Source organism: Hesperophylax consimilis, chromosome 2 (genome assembly GCF_061612785.1).
Source record: "Hesperophylax consimilis isolate HC1 chromosome 2, BYU_Hcon_1.0, whole genome shotgun sequence".
In the NCBI taxonomy this organism is placed as follows: domain Eukaryota; kingdom Metazoa; phylum Arthropoda; class Insecta; order Trichoptera; family Limnephilidae; genus Hesperophylax; species Hesperophylax consimilis.
The window spans coordinates 43686702-43704366 of NC_142837.1; the positions used below are offsets into that span (position 1 = coordinate 43686702).

General features: G+C 33.1%; 1 protein-coding gene across 1 annotated transcript in view; it reads left to right on the plus strand.

Moving 5' to 3' along the window:
• Positions 1 to 550: 550 nt before the first annotated feature.
• The window catches only part of NKCC (sodium potassium chloride cotransporter), an 86091-nt gene continuing 68976 nt past the window's right edge, over positions 551 to 17665 (plus strand). The window contains exon 1 of the mRNA XM_089644166.1: positions 551 to 856. Coding sequence (XP_089500292.1) covers positions 551 to 856 — 306 coding nt within the window. The remainder of the gene's footprint in view (positions 857 to 17665) is intronic.

Below are 17665 nucleotides of genomic sequence, written 5' to 3' on the forward strand. Positions count from 1 at the left end.
TATTGCTTTTTATATTCCTACGGTTACCGCTTCGTAAAACAACCGTTCAAAATTCATTTCAAACACACATAACACTTCTGTAAAAATCAGTGTTGACGGATTTAATGAAATTTATATGATAAATAACTCATGAATTGCGGAAATAACATGTTTTATATGTTTGTTTCAGGTAAGGCGCTCAAGGATTGAAATAGTTCAATTGTGATAAATGCAATCAGAAGTGGTGAATTGTTGTGAAGCGATTGATAAACAAAACTGTTCTTGTAACACAAATTGCTTAGTGCCACCGCGATAATGAGGTCTAGAAAACAGTTCGTTCGTAGACAATTAGGTGGAAATTGTCAGTTATAAATAATAAATAAATCATAAATTTAAAATAACAATCATAGAGATGTTTATAAAATAAGTGCTCAATCGAATTTTCAACAATTTGAAGAAAGTTTAACTCTCTTAGTGCAAAACTGGCTCTTTCGTATCTTCTTCTGGTCATCGTAAAACAGTCAATTAATTAACAAGTGTTTACTCAATTTGAAAAAATATAGATATCAAAATGTCTGATACTAATCTAGAAGGACGCTTCAGTGTGACGAAGGTAGAAGCAGTAGATGACAGAGGCAATGTTGCGGGCGCGTTGGGCAAGTCCACCAGTATTTTGCTGTCTCCCTTGCGGGAGGGCCAGCAATTGGATGCTATCACCCCGGGGATGTGGGGAGATCCAGAGGGCATGGCAAGGAGGAAGAGGTCTCTGGCGCAGATGACCAGGGAGGCCCTGCCGAGACTGGACAACTACAGGAATTCCAGGAGAGCGCTGAAGAGACCCAGCTTGGGAGAACTGCACGGAGAGATCAAAGAAAAGGTAAGATTTTGGTTTTTAAACGATTCATTTAATGTCACTCCTCGCTTTTCTTAACTGCACAGAGTTTAATGAATTTTGTGGTGAATTCTTGTTTATACATACCTACTTCTTCTAATGACGCAAATACAATTGTGAGCCGAAATACGAATCTTGGGAAAGTAACGAACGTTTGCGGTTGGTTCCTTTCCCTAATAAGATGATAATTACAGTATTAAATTATAGACGTACGTAAAACTCAACGGACACGAACAGAACACCCGTTCCCTTTTGATATTGACTTCAGGAGAGCGAGTCATTTCTTCTACTCGTTTTTTGTGTATGTCAGAACGAGCTACGTCTGTTTTTCCTCTTTTCAACAATCCGGGCCTGTTCGAGACCTGCATTAATAACTCTCTTCCTACAACCCCTACCATAACTCGCTCACAACGCTGTCCCACTGGTTAGCGACATAATTCCCCCGTATTTACAATGTGCAAAGGGGGCGCCCTTGTGAGGTGTTACATTAAAAAAGATACTTCGTGACTCTTCGTCGAAATAGAGTTTTTCGTGTGTGTGATTTAGTCAATTTTACTGTTGCTGTTCTTTTACGGATTCCTGAGAAGTTTGTGAAATCTAAAACTACTAAGATGATATTATATTTTAAGATATTAAAGTAAAGAGACTATCTAGTGTCTTGGTCCAATTATGGATTCGTACGCCATAATATAAAATAAAACATTTACGAAATGATGTGGTAGTAGTAAAAACAAAACGAACTATCGATGGCAGAGAAATTACGTTTTAAAAGGCAATGGAATCAAAAAGAAATAAACGTACAATGTAAACAATACGTATAGGTAATCCAATAAAAAACAAAATACACAATAAAATCCTCTACAAATTCCCTAAAACTACCCTTTATATCCTCTAGATCAGGGTTCCCAAACTTTTTTGCCCCGTAGACCACTTGTCAAATATATATTTTTTCGTAGACCCCCTGCCTGCCGAATATTGAATTTTCCTAAAACTATTAACGTCCCATGTGAAAATCATTTCTTTTTTTCGTAAGAAGATTCCTTCCCTTGCCTATCCAACAACCGGGTGGTGGTATAGTTCCTCTGTCTTTACATTGTGCAGACAGGGGCGCCCTTGTGAGGTATTACACCAAATGAAAATGGAGCAGGATAAGCAACGGGAATTTCTTTCTGTATCTTGTTAGCGCTTATTCCGATCAGTTATTCTTGTCATATGACATCCGATTCTTCAACATTCTACTTCCACCGTCAAAATGTGTTCAAACTTAGTTTTGAAGTCTGTGTGGAGTACATTTAAATGTTAAACGTCATTATTACCCTGGACGTTTTTCAAAAACAAGTTGGGGAATCTAGGAAAATTCGCGGTTTCCGATGTGCAATGTTTTGCTTCCATATATTAGTACTGACGAGAAAAGGAACGTATAATTTTATTTATATACCTAAATAAACAACTTTACGAAATATAAAAATACAAATATCAAATAAGTAATTTCTCAGTCTATTATTAGTATTACGTAAACTGTGTTATTTGTATTAGGTGTATTGTGTCTTCTACGGAACTCCTAAATGTTGACTTAAGGTAAATGGGGGTCCGCTCGTATGTACCCCCACTTGAATCTCGTGGACCCCCAATTTTTTTTCTCGCTGACATAGACCCCCACCAAGCCGTTATCGACCCCTGGGGGTCTATATAGACCACTTTGGGAACCTCTGCTCTAGATGATTCCAAATAACTATGTATTATTTGAATACCGTTGAGAATACTTTCCATTTGCTTTATGCGTCTTTTGTTGGTAAATTCATTCAGTCAAATTATGTACGAAGGCAAGTATTTTTTCAGCGAAATATTCCAGGAAACATTAATAGTGTGAAATAAAATATTTGATTGGCGTGACTATTGTTCACGTTTTTGTGATAAGGTCGAGTCTAGTAACCGTAAAACCAAGAAACAAATATAGGTACCGAAGTGAAATTTGAAACAAAAACAGTGACAGTTTACAAACGTGTGCAATGCTTAATACAGCATGTTTCAAGTTTGTTATTTGAATTCAGAAAAGTAAAAATTCTTTGAGATTGAAAATGAATTCAATAAACTTTACTGCAAAAACTTACTTCGATGATCGTGACGAGTTGTCCCTTGTTTATTGATTACTTAAAAACTGTTTCTCAGTAACGCTTTATGTTTTTTTATTCTTCATCAAACATATTAATTTCGCCTGTCCGTGATGTGCGTCATTCCTGCGTGAAATTATTCACGTTCAATTAATTCAAATTTTATTGTATTTTTTCAAAATTGGAATTAACATTTTTCGCTGGCTATACATAAAAACTAATACACTGACAAAACAGTTTATCAACAAGTTTTCTTAATAATTTTATTACTAAGGTGTGTATGACGATAAATTACCATACAATATCAGTCTTACTAAAAAATATGGTGAAAATTTTATTCAATTGATAAACAACCGTGTATGCGCAAATCTTACTAACTGAAAACTAAATGGAAGCTGACATTAATATGTTTCAGGGAATGAAACATAAGATGTGTACATTGTTTATCCAGACAGAGGGGGTTGTCTATCTGTTGTATAAAATTGAAATAAAAATTATTATTTCTCATCGAATTTCGGAATTTTTCCAAGGTTCCCAATGTCCCCAGTTTTCCCAATGTTCTATTAATATAAATATTTCTTCATTTTAAAGAAGTCGTAAAAAACAAATACCGTTTTATAAATAGATAATTTGCCTTTAAGAATTTTGTATTTGAAATATATTTTAATATTTAAAAGTGCAATATTTTAAGTTCACAAGTGAAAAAAATTGAAAAGATTCTTATAATAAGCATTTTTGATCAAAACATCGCAAAATTTCAGAGAAATTAAAATTCTTCACAGTACTTTAACTAAAGAGTTTTTAAGAAAGCTGTCACTTGACTTTTTATCTCGTTCATACAATTAAAAATCAAAATAATAATTCCCAGAGAAAAAAATAACCAAAAAAAATCTGATATATTCGATACATTTTGGCACAATATAAACGCTTATTTTTTTTTAAATTTGAATATAACTAAACGTGTACAAGATATTTATGTTAATAAAAAACAACACTTTTTTTAAATTCGTATTCAAGCGAAAACAGTCCAATATAAAATAAAATCTCTGCAACAACCTAGCTTTTTCACACAAACTGACATAAGTTAATGTAGTAAACTGACTAAAATAACACAGATAATAGTAAACCTATTGAATCATACAATAGTTGATTGGTCATTAAAATCGAAATTATGAAGAAAAAAAATGCTTTGAATCACACTTCTCGAACCACAAGTCAAAACTGTCAAATTATTCATATTGCCGGTAAAACGGGCGGACAGCGCATGCGCCAGTCTGCCAAAATGCGATGTTCCGAGACATTTTTTTAGTAATAATTCGCAAAATAAATTGTATAGTCTTTTTTTTTTGTTTGTTTTTGGGGTGTTATGCCTGTATAGTCTTTGTACAATGTATGACAAAAACACAGTATGTGAAGTGATTTTTCATTAGAAAAAAAAATCGAATAATAGTAATTCTTCTAAAGTTAAATGTTTACTTTTTAATGTCAAAATTAAATAATTAAACTTGAATTACTTTATTTAGGAACACCACTTTACTAGATATAAATAATATGTTTGGGAAACAATGTTCTCTTCATCGTGATGTTCTCTTCATCGTATGTATAATTAGTTAAATGTGTTTCTCACACTGCGTATATTTACGTTAACGTTTTGCAGAAATTACCATCGTTATTTCCACCTTACTTTGCAGTTTCACTTATCAGTTTGAGCGATATAATATATCACAGAACAAGAACGAATTTTAACATTGACTGCACCTTGAAATAATATTGAAATTTCAGGAAAACGTCGATTTTCAACGATTTTATTGAGTGAAAAAAAATATTTGACCATGGCATTACCACACTGGTGATTTCACCTGAATTATCCGATTTCTTCTGCATTTATCGTAATAATTATTATGTATTACCTTAGATGAATTAATTAACCGTGAAAATATTGAAAATAAATACAAAGATGTTTTGGCGAATTTCGCAGTGTTATGAAATAAATTTTTCTTATTCGATTTATGAACAGCGTTAGCTTGCCACAAAAGTGAACAATGCCCCTAGCGGACAAAACTAGAAACTGTGAATATGTTGTAATCTATCTCTGTTTTATCTATCTTCCACCTGTTTTTTTACTATTATTTTAGTTATTTAACTTTATGTTCTATGTTCTAACTATCATAAATCTTTCTTCTATCTATCTTATGTCTATCGTCTATCTATCATATATCTACCTTCCGTTTATTTTGTGTCTTATCTTCTATCTTTCTAATATCTATCATCTATCTTATATTTAACTGTCTTTATCTATATACATATAAATAATAATGTCGTGGGCTGACGGCGTGGCTTTGTTTTTTTTAAATCCACAGTTTTATTCCAAGATTGATGAAATTTTGCACAAATGAACTTCAAACAAGTGAAACGTCACTAACTATATTATATTTCAAAAAATTCGACGAAAAGCCCGGGCAACACTGGGGACCTTCTAAACTAGAGCGAAATCAATGCAATGCACGTTCTAAACAATCTAGAGCTAAAAGTACTAAGTTGCGACATCGGTTTCCATTCAAATCTATATGGAAGGCATTTCTGGTGTGTATTATCTATTCAGCGATCAATAATTAAACAGCGTTGCAATAATTTATTGAATTATTATTATTGTAAATTAAAAAAACACCTAAAACAACTATAAGATGCCAACTCGGCTGGTCAGTGGCCGAGTTGGCATCTTGTTTGGGTCCCACCCAGGCGTAGTGTGATCAATTCCTCGGCTGACTCCTCAATCACAACACAAGTAACATTTTACGCTTACTGTGGTGGTAGTAGGAGATTTCCAAATATTTTCAGGTTATTCGTAACCCGTTTACGTTTGTCTTTTTTTAATAAATAAATATTTGTTATTATTTCAAAAAAAAAATTCTGTAGTCTTTTGTTTTTTTTTTCTTCTTTTTATGGCGATGCACTACGTCGTGTAGTATTTTAAATTGAGCCGCTATCAATAATAACCCTTACGTAGATGGCGATAAGGTATAAATTTTCGCTTAACAAACCGGCTGTTTTGATTTATGCAAGAAAAAAACATGGCCAAAAACTGCCTTTTATTTTATTTTGTGGATGTTCAGGCATAAATTTTTTTTTTTCGATCATTTTATAAATATCTTAATTTTCCATATTATACTATAAAATCATAACCGAAAATGGGTTCGTGAGTAGGAGATTTTGAACTTTAAAGCACTTTACTACGTATGGCATCGCCTTAATATTCTTGTTATTATTATTTATTATTTATTATATTTTATTACTTTCTTTTATAATTAATTGAAATATTTCCCTTCGATCAGAATCTCTTCGCTGCCTTCGATGTATTTTCAAAATTTCGGTAGATTTTAAAAAATTACGGTAGATTAAAATTACAAAACATTTCTAAAAAAATAAAAAAAATATGTTTCATCAGTAGTCAGATTGGTATTTTGTAACAATATTTGAACCATAAACAATCATCAATTCCCAAGAAGAAACAAAGTAAATAATAAAGACGGATAGGGTGACGCTCAGTTTTTAGAAAATGGGACTTTTTCTAAAAACTGAGAAATCTTTTTATTTAAGACAGGACAAAGGATGAAAAAATATTACGGCAATACTCTGTCAACACAAATATCTTGATAAACGTTTTAAATATAACAGGTGGATTGGTAGACTTAATGTGATCTTAAATAATATTAAACATAACTGGAGCATGATATAAATAGTTTCTTTGACCAAAATAAGTTTAAGTATGTACCGCCACAAAGTTCAATGCAGAGCCAATTCTAGTTGCAAGCGTTTGTTGTGTTTTATCTTCAAATTTGATATTTATAAAAAAAATCATCGAAGTATTTGAGCGATATACAGATGTTTTATACACATTACGTTAGATTTCTTATAAAGTGAGTTGGATGGATAACGGATTTTTTGTATGGATAACTTTAAGGAACAAACATGATCCTTATCATACTATGTTACGAGAAAGTCAAGATTTGACCAAGGCAAAATAGATAGAATTTTAAAGTTCTTAATATGATATCCTTAGTGGACTGTCTAAGCACAGTAAATGTAGTAATTGTAAGTCGTGAACGACGAATTACTCAGATTTAGTCTTCGAGATAATAATGACACGTAGGTACAATGCAAGTTTATTGTTCCGTTGAAATCCAAGACCAGAGAGACACAATGGACAACGTACGTCCTATTTATACTGCTATGCATCCTGTCTTTCTCAGTAAAAAATGTGTAACTCCTATTTATAATATATACATATATACTCAATAACAACAATATTGTTTTGTCTATGTGGTAGCCAACTCCTATTTTGTTATGTTATTGGAAAAGTCAAAGAGACATATTGCGTATCATCTCTGATAATATCTATAGTTTTATAAAAGATGAAATATAAAGCAAACAGTAATACGGGTAGACAAAAAGTTTAATACAAAACACAGAGTAATACACTTTTTTGCCGTTAAATTTATACATCTTCATTATAACCACAAAGAATCTGATATAATTTAAGATTTTCGGAAACTTACCAACATTTTTATAGTAATTTATTATCAGGGTATTCTGCCGTGTTGCTGTACCTCATTTAGTCAACGTTTTGGACAGCATTACAGTGTCCATCATCAGACACAACAAATTATCTGTTTCCTTGAAGCAGCAAAATGATGAACGATGAACTCTGGCGTAGCGAAATTGGCACAGATTTTTCTGTCTGAAAATTTTAAGCTTATACAACTATTTTCAGCACAAAACATCATTTCCATCGTGAGCTATGGAGTTTAGACACATAACTTTATTTTTTTTAAATACGTCGTATTGTTCTTTTTTAATTTTATGTGAACCTCATAAGAGCGCCATTGACTATAAGGTGTATAGACAGGGGAACTATATCGCCATACAGTTGGGCAGCGTTGTGAAGCGGGTTAAGGTATGCGCTGTAGGAAAGGATTTATTAATGTTGGTCGCGAAGAGGCCCAGATTATATGAATAAGGAAAAATAGATGCCGATAGTTTGTTCCACGTACGAGTCAACTTACACCAAACGAGTTGAAGAAATGACCCGTTTTCATGAATCCAACATCAGCTGTTAACGAGTTCTCCTCTTGTACAGTCGATGTCAAACGAAAGTGTGGGCGGTGCAGGTTGTAGGTACTTTATTTACGAAGTTTACGCTATCTTAGGTTAAGTTAGGTTCTCAAATCATAATGTGTGCAGTGTGGTATATCGATAGATCATGACTCATTTTATTAAGAGCGGGAGGCACGGTACCAGCTCAATATTTTCGTACGGCTAAAATAGTCGACTCAATTGAACGGGAACCGTGAGCTTGGAACGTATGGAAAATGAGAATACATACTGCGTTCGTACGATACGGTTCCCTTGATATGGCTCCCCCGATACTCCTACTCTTGGTACCGGTACGCCTCCTTCTACCACCACAAAAATAAAATGCTTCGTAATTAGTAGGTGTCAGATGCCGCTCACGTCTCCGAGGATGTAATAACGATAAGGTAACTGTTCAATTGAACCGTTGTACGGTTTACCGGGAGCCGTACAAATGCGGCTCATCAAAAAGATCTAGCTCAATTGTGCGGATCAATCATGAACGACTCATCGCTACTATGGTAAGTGCTTTTTACTTACTAAGGTTACGCAATCATTTTAGCACGTTTTCACATAACAGCAAGGAGGGAGTCAATGTTCATTTTAAAACTCTTCGTCAAGCGGACACAAAATCCCATCATATTTTCTTTTGATCTTAACGCAAAAAAACACATTAAATAGAGCGTACATTACAATGCGTAAACCGTTTAATAAAGGGGAAATTAAAATGACATCGCAGTGGGAGACCTTATTTAGATTAACGATGGTGTGAAATACGTCGGTACTAAGTACTTATAGTTGATAATTGGTAAAAACCTGAAACATGATGCCGCTCACTTAGCGAACATTAACTAATGAAGTTACTATCGCCAGCTATCATATTAAATACGACCAATTTCCCGGAAAACGTCACAACTTGCCACAAGAACTACACGTCATAATTCACTGTAAGTTATATTAATTGCGTTAATATCATTATTTCACTCTCAATATGTGAGAATATGAATGCAGAGAGAATGGACATACGAGTACAAACAACTCGATCTTAACACACACCTTGCTTCATTCGTATTCATACATACCCACCCTCAGAGATGTGCTTTATTTCAAATAAATCCATTTCAAATGGAAATTCAAAATGGGTATTTTCTATTTTGCATTTTAAATGCCTTTCTAAAAACCATTTTGCATTTTGCATTTTAAATGCTTTTCTCAATGCATTTTCCATTTTAAATGCTTTTTCGCAACATTCTTCCTACTATCTCCACTCATATTTTTTTCATAAGTCGGTCCTCAACCTCGCTATAAGAGATAATTTACATTTGTCAAGTTGCTCCCTGGTAGGAGCCCTGGCAATTGAGTGATACCATTACAAAAAATACTGATTCAAATACTGAACATGGGGCCATGACGCTGTAATATCAAATGTTAGATAGCAGTTTCTATGTTTTTACATTGGCAACATTAGTCTGTCAATAGTAATCTGTAGTCGTGGTGTTTTTGGATTTACCATCATGTAATATGTTTGTTCTACATTGATGTCCATTATTAAATGACAAAATTGTTTAAAAATTCTATAATTATTTTAATTGTTTGACCTGAGAAACCATTTTGCATTTTCAATGCATTTTGAAAATAGGTATTTTGCATTTTGCATTTGACTTTTCTAAAAACCATTTTGCATTTTCAAATGGAAAAGTTTTGACCCATTTCCATTTTGCATTTCAAATGGTTTTGGGTACCCATTTTGCACATCTCTGCCCACCCTTATATCTACCCTTCTGTTTTTATGATTCATGATATTGCTAGACCCAAGTATGCCCAAACCATCTAAGCATCCCTTTTTTAATCTTGTTCATTACGCTTACATTTCCTTGCATTCTTTCCGAATCCCCACATTTTTCATACGACGATTTTACCACAAGAAATGTATTCATATACTAATACAACTTTTGGGCAAAAAAGCTTCTTATATCAAAGTATTAATCTCTACAATAAAATACCACTCTCACTCAAAAAGCTCAACATTATAACATTTAAATCTGGATACTTAATATAGGGAGATCTGAAATAGAAAATGTACTGATATCAAACACAGACTAAAACAGAATCAACTGAACTATACCAAAAAACACTATCTTACTTATTTTAAAATTATTTAAAAAAAAATTTATACAACATGATATATGTTCATAATTAAATTCATATGTAACTTTGTCCTAATATTAATTTTCTTATAATATGTAAATGAAATCCTCAGCACGGGAGATCCCAGTGAGGATATCATTATATCTATTTGTTACAAAAAAAAGATAATAAAACACTTATTATTATTCAAATTATAAACCGATCCAACAGTCATTTCTCGCTCTATCTCTAACTTTAGATAGAGCGACAGTACATTTATGTAGATTCTCACACCCTGTTACATACGTATCTCCTGATGTTTGCTGCAAAAGCCTTAATTTAAATTGCATGATTATATATAGCTATCTATCTGGGCTCTAGGGCTAACAACGTAATAGTGATAAAGGAATTCGTAAATTCGTTACCTTTAGCTTTCAATAAAGTATTCGGAACTTAAGCTACCTAACCCGAAAGCCTGGTCCACATATATTGTGTATCATTTTACCGTATGAGATCACCGTCTCGCTAGTGTAGACAGATATAATACTTAGTCGTATGATACGCCGCTCTAACATGACACTTGACATGGCTCGTTCCATCTCGAATAGGTTTTAAGTGGTTTAAGTGGATTTAGTTCAGTTACAGAGAATAGTTAAACTAATATAAACTGTATACCAACAAATATTTTTGTATTTTAAGGTGTTGAAAACGAGCATTCATGTTAAGAATAATGATGAATACAGGAATGGACAGTGCGTATATTCTCTCATATATAAGTAACGCACAAACCTCTTTTGTTCTTTTCTATTTCTAGGATATGTTTTTTCCAGAAGAAGCCCAAATAATGTAGCTTTTTCCTAAGATACTGCAAGCAAGAGCTTCATACGTTCTCTGTACTGCGATTCCGTTAGTAAATGATCTCGCATTACGAAAAACAATCTACGTAGATAAAACGCACATTATAATTTCAATATCTCTGTAGACTCTGCAGACCATAATGATATATAATGAACACAGTAAACGACCCATCATACCACGTGCCATAATACAATTAAGTATTTTAAGACTTTTCCACTCCAAGACCCAGACTGGCGAGTGAATTCATAATCTGTTTAGAAAAGACATTTCGACATTTCAAAATGTTTCATAAATTTTACCAAAATTACGAAAAATCTGTACTCACTTTGGTCGCAGCCGACAAAAAAATAGATATAAAAATAGTATTTCTTCAGTGAATGTAACAAAAACATGTATTACCATATAAAAACTCAAGAGGGCGTGAATAATTAAATAAATTGTAGTACCCTGCATCCTTATTTCCCCGCATATACCAACTGAGCTAATGGGACCCTATCCCCCTCGGTCACTTTTAACTGTGTCATACTTCGAATAAGAATTACCAACATTGTCTTCATTTTTTTTGTCCCGGAAAGACAAGGGTCCTGGGTTCGAGTCCTAGATGTGACCGTATCCTTTTCTGATTTATCTGTTTCAGATTTTCGTTTAGAAATCGCTAATATTGTCTTCAATAATTAAATATTACAATTTGAGGTTTTACTCAATAAAGTTATTCCGAAAAAAAAACAGGAATTATATTTCACCACCTTTATCTCAATTTAATGTTAGTGGAAGATTCGCCAAAATAAAATAAATACATTCGTGGAAAAGTGGCTTTCATTTTTCACTTGTGTTATTCCTAGTGAAGAACGAAAGACGTTTTCACGTAGAAAAAAGTAATGTACCGGTAAGGTAGAGATAGTATCCGCTACCCACTCAATTTTTTGCTACTTAAGTAATATAATTCAGTAGCTAGGCAATTGATTTTATTCAGTCAATAAATACACTCAACGTAATCTAGGATATTTCCAGCCGGCTAAGCATCTTCAGCAAACTATGGGGCCACAACCATAGCCTGATTCCCACATCTTATTTATATTAAAATTAATGTTTTATACCGTTCATCCCATTTCACTCAACATTCCAAAGTATGTTCTTATTAGTGCCAGGAGTGATTGGAAAGTAGTTTTAATGGTGGAAGAAGTAGGGGACGCTCGAACGCCCTCTGTTGAACTCGACCGCTTCGTCAGCGGTTTTGGGAAACTCGTACATCCAGGTGATTGTACATCAGCATATTGGTAGACAACTAGCTTCGTGAGTTAGATTAATTTGGTACAGCTCTTCGTAAATGTAGCGATAGTGCACGTGCACCATCGACCTCATGTACACCCGAATTAAACTTATTGTCTACCGACTAAGCGACAAACACCAAAATTAGAATAAACGAATTTATTTTTTGACACAAAATTCTTCTAAATATTCATTTTTACACTTATCTAACGTTTTCTAATATTCTACACATCCTGTTGAAAATTCTCGAACCTAAATCAAGTTAGAAGAAAGAATCGTGAATTTACACAACGAATTCTCAATCATTATTATTCAATTTACACATGATTTCGTTATAATTCTCAGGTGAGCTGATAATCAAATAGGTAAATACCTGTCAATAAAACTAATCGGCAATATATCAATATCACTCGAAGTGAGACAGGTTATAATAACAATAATAATCACATACATTACTGGGACGATTGTGGCAGATATCTAAAACACAGGTCCGCAGCGAGAATAACTCATATAAAAGAAATCTTAATTGACTTAATTGATTCACACAAAAAATGGTATCACTCATAAAGTTGCCAAATTACACACTTTACGGTTGTCTTACAGCGACCTACGAAATAAAATTAATAAAATAAAAGTAGGTACTTAGATTTTTTTAAGCTTAAGCGTAAAAAATTAAACGTCTACTTAATAATACTTGATAGTAAAATATAAAATAATAATGTATATTTATTAATTCAGCTAAATAAATCGGTGAGTGCAATACTCTGTTTGCCATATAAAAGCATGCATTTAAATGATTTACGTAATATAAATTTGAATAAAAGATTTAAAATAAAATAGTTGATATATTTAGCACTTGGGGGAAATTCTCCATGTATGATGTAGGGGAGCGCCCTGCCACAGGGCGACGGCCTGGACGAGAGTCCGATTTCCGGTAGCGCTGATGAACCCTTCCCTCTGCAAAAATCTACGAGGCGCAACATCACTAAGGGAGGTGGAACAGCGCCCTGTGTGCGTAGTAATACTGTACTCGGAGTGTGTTCATAACGCCTTGTTCGTTAGTGTAAAAACTCATGCAGTATGTCTGGAATAGTTGCTTCTTCACCGGAAGACTACTTTACATCATATATCATTAAAAAATATCAGTGTACAAAATATTATGTAAAAATCAAAAGAAAACTACACATAACATAGTTTACATTTATATTTATCTATTTGAGATTTTCACGGCTTTCGTGTGTGCCCTAAAAAGAGAGGAAGCGTAAGGCGGCGTAGTCTCCGAAAAAAAAATGGGATAGCACGAACTCTTTCTATAAATATGGCTAAAAGGGATCTCCGTAATAACTTTTATACGTACACTTTTAGATAATCTGAAATTAATTATTTATATCACTTGAGAAAGCCGCTCCTGGGTTCGAGCGCCCGAGTGCACCACGCACTTCGCTCTTAAGGTTGTTTCGACCCTGCTTGTACGTTCTTCAAGAATTCCTTTAAGTGCATCGTCATAAGTCTGACTGAGATTGTGTTTACGTTTCGAAAAGCTCTTTGGTCAAATAATATGTAATACTTGATAGTATAGTATTTCTATCAATCTGGGTCACGATATCTGTTGAGTTGCATCAGATATTAGAGTGTGACCTAGTTTACGAGAAAATGAAGGTCAATTAAAAATGTTTCATTCGTAAATTTTTTTTTGTTTTCCGGAGAAATTGATAATTGATAAAGTTGAAAATGCTGTGTACGAAGCAGATTTTTTTTAAAGACAAAACAAATTTGTTCAGTTTGCTTGTGTAATTATGTTTTTTTATGTGTAACTGCACAAGAGTCCTAACTGATCCCAACCATCTGGGGACAGTGAGACTATGGCATCCCCGATTGGGGTATGTTGTGAGGCTGAAGGTAGCAGGGAGTGGAAGGAGATGGGGAAGAGGAAGGTGGGGAATTAATTGGCTATTCAGATCTGGTCACTAAACACGGCCAAAGTAATTTTTTCAGTAACTTAACGCAAATATACTATATATTATTTTTAATTAGTAAATAGTGAAATAACACAAATGAATCAAATAAAATTTACTTGCGCACGCCGGGATTTGAACCCGTGACCTCGGGCTTGCTAATCTATTTACTAAAATTCTTAATAGTTATTTATTACATGCGTCGACCCATGAAAAGTCACAGGATATTGAAGTATTTTTCCTTTTAAAAGAATAAAAATTAACCATTCGAATGTTAGTACATTTGAAAATATACGTGTCTAAATAAAAATAAAAATAAACTATTTCCATTTTGTGTCGTCTGTCCCGTGAAACTCTGGTTCAGTGAACTAAAATTAGCTTTGTATTTACGTGTCATATTCAACATTGGAACTGAATATGTGAATAATTTATGCAAGCGATAAAGTACCTACCTATGGTACAACAAACTAAAAATTATTTGTCAAGAATTCAGACTACCGGTGATTTTTCATGGGTCTACGCTAGTTTTTTTATTTTATTTTGGAAATCACTAACATTCATTCGAACTTGCCAGAGATACCATCCCTCAAGAGTGTTTCATTTGACATTTTATTTTGTCGAAATGTAATTTTAAAAAAAAATTGTTAATTCTTCTTAAATTACTGTCATCTATCTGCCTCTTGTCATTGTGGTGTTTTCGTTATCCATTTTATCCATCTGCCTCGTTTGCCCGTAATCTCCTTTTCCACGTAAGGATCAAACCAATTATATCTGCACTGACCTGCTCATTCGACACTTATCTTCAGATAATCGACAAAAAATGGTTTATTTATTTTTGTTTATCATAAAATAAAAACAAAAAAAACACTTGGGAAATTCTAGTGACGATTGCGGAAGAATTCTTACGAATGTTTTTCAATTATTTTATCAACCATAAATAAGTGATTCATTCCTGCCTGACTTCACCCGAGCTGTTTCATACCCGTGAAAAATTACGACATATTTTGAATTCTTGATCAATTAGTTTCAATTTCGAAAATGACAATTGAAATAATTTTCTGTTCAATTTTATATCACAGATTACAGGTAGTTACTTTGTCGCTTGTAGGAAGTGGGAAAGAAGAAGATGAATTGTGAAGGTACCTGGCTATTCAGATCTGGTCACCAAACACGACAAAATGTATTTCATCTACCACGCTGGCAAGTTCGAATAAAGAAGTTAGTTAGTTCCTATTTTGAAAATGATGTTAAAAATAATTTTCCGTTAAAATATTACGAGTAAATTTTACACACAATCAGTTCCAATTTCTTAAATTATCCTCGGAGTTACAGTCAGACAAACTACCGAAATTAATATTTTTTCATCGAAATCTTGACGTATTAATTACTCTACCAATGGAGAGACTTGACATTTTATTGGTTTTCGTGGCATTTCCTGTTCAATAAAGTTTTAAATTTCTGACATCAATTTTTAAAAAATGACACATTTCTGTAAATACAGCTCATATTGTACTAAACTACATTTTTGCCAAAAATAACCAAATTTTAACATACAAAATATCACTAACATACGAGTCAGACGAACGTACAAAGAAAACATAAAAACTCCGACGTTAAAGACAAGCTTTGGACAGAGACACTATCAATACCTCGCTATAAAAGCATTCAACAGTCTTGAAAATAAAATTGAGGAAAACAAAAAAAAAATTTAGACACAAAATGGATTAAAGGACAAAAAAAACAATATTACCAAAATTTCATAACATAAAATAATAAAACCTACACGTAACACACAAAACCAATATAAAACACACATCACTCACAAACACATAACATATAATATAAATATACAGATTTTAACTTTATTTCATTTTATTTAAATTTTGTTTTACTTTAATTTTAAATCCATATTTTTAGTTAAAATGCATGTATTATGTATATTTTTTGTATTATAAAATGAAGGCCTCTGCACGGGTAAGCCACCCAGTGAGGCCAACATTACTGGATTGTACTGTGAAATGTAAAATATTGTATGAAATAAAAAAATAAAAATTGTTTGTCCCGGAAAATCGCGAAAGTCACGTAGGTACTTACTAAAACAAACCCTTACAAAGAATCTACTGATTTTTTTATCGATAAACTTTACCCTGGTTATAAAGCCTCTCAACCCTTAGATACTTGACAAGGTACGTGAGGAAACCCTGAATGGGAAGAAATGAAAGGAAATAATCAGTTCATTATTGGTTTGGATACCTTATATTGTTGACTCGAATTTTCTATAGTCTGTTATTTGTTTGCCAAATTCTTCATTGTCCTTTTACCGTAAGTATTAGATATTTTTATCGAGAGCTTGTTATATTTGTATTGGTTCGAACGTCTGAAACAATGTAAAGAAATGTCTTATCATCGTCTTAAGGGATTTTTTTAAATACATATATTTTCACTTTTCAATCTTCGAAGTTAAAATTAAACCACTTCCCGTCATCTGATGGAGCTGAAACTCGGCATATTCGTTGTCTATGACAGTGCGTTCTATCAATTTTTGTTGGCAATCACTAGAGTTACGGAATGAAAAAAAACATTAACAGCAAAGTCATCAACAATCAAATCATCCTTAATAACAGCACAATACAGTTGGTCCCTATTCCCTTTTCTCAACCGCCAAGTCCGCCACTGGAGCAAAACCCTACGTGATAACATGATGTTGCTTGTAGATTTTAGATTTTCCACGGAGAAAAATGAGTAATGATGATTTTGTAAAAATTTCTTCAAATATTATTGGTAAACCTGTTAAAACCGGGACCGTATGCTGCTTTCTGATAAAGTGTTAGTAATTTCGTCACAATATTTGAACACGTATTCACGCACCTGCGTTTGTTTTAGTAATAATATATATCATAACGAAATGCCAGGATTTTTATAAACGCGTGTTTGGGACTTCGTTACAAAACATTGGTATTTTACTTCTAAGTTTATCAGGATACATATCAATTTATTCGTTAATGGCCTACAATCCCGCTGTTAACAGGAATACAAATAATTTAAAGATATTCTTAACAAATTAGCAATATTTTAGCTCCGTGTGTTCACACGGAGAAAACTTCCTGATAAAAATTAATTAGTTTTAATTGATCGCATATTTGATTTGATTTATACCCGGATAAAAATTAGTACGGTTTTTCATCACTATACTGTAAAAAATGTGAATACATGATAATTTTCCAGACAAAATATTAGTCATTCAGTATATATCTGAACACGTGATCAACGCAGGTGGTCTTGTCCGAATTAATGTACTAAAGAGATGTACAATTATTATTATTTTTTAAGAACACCTGTTACGG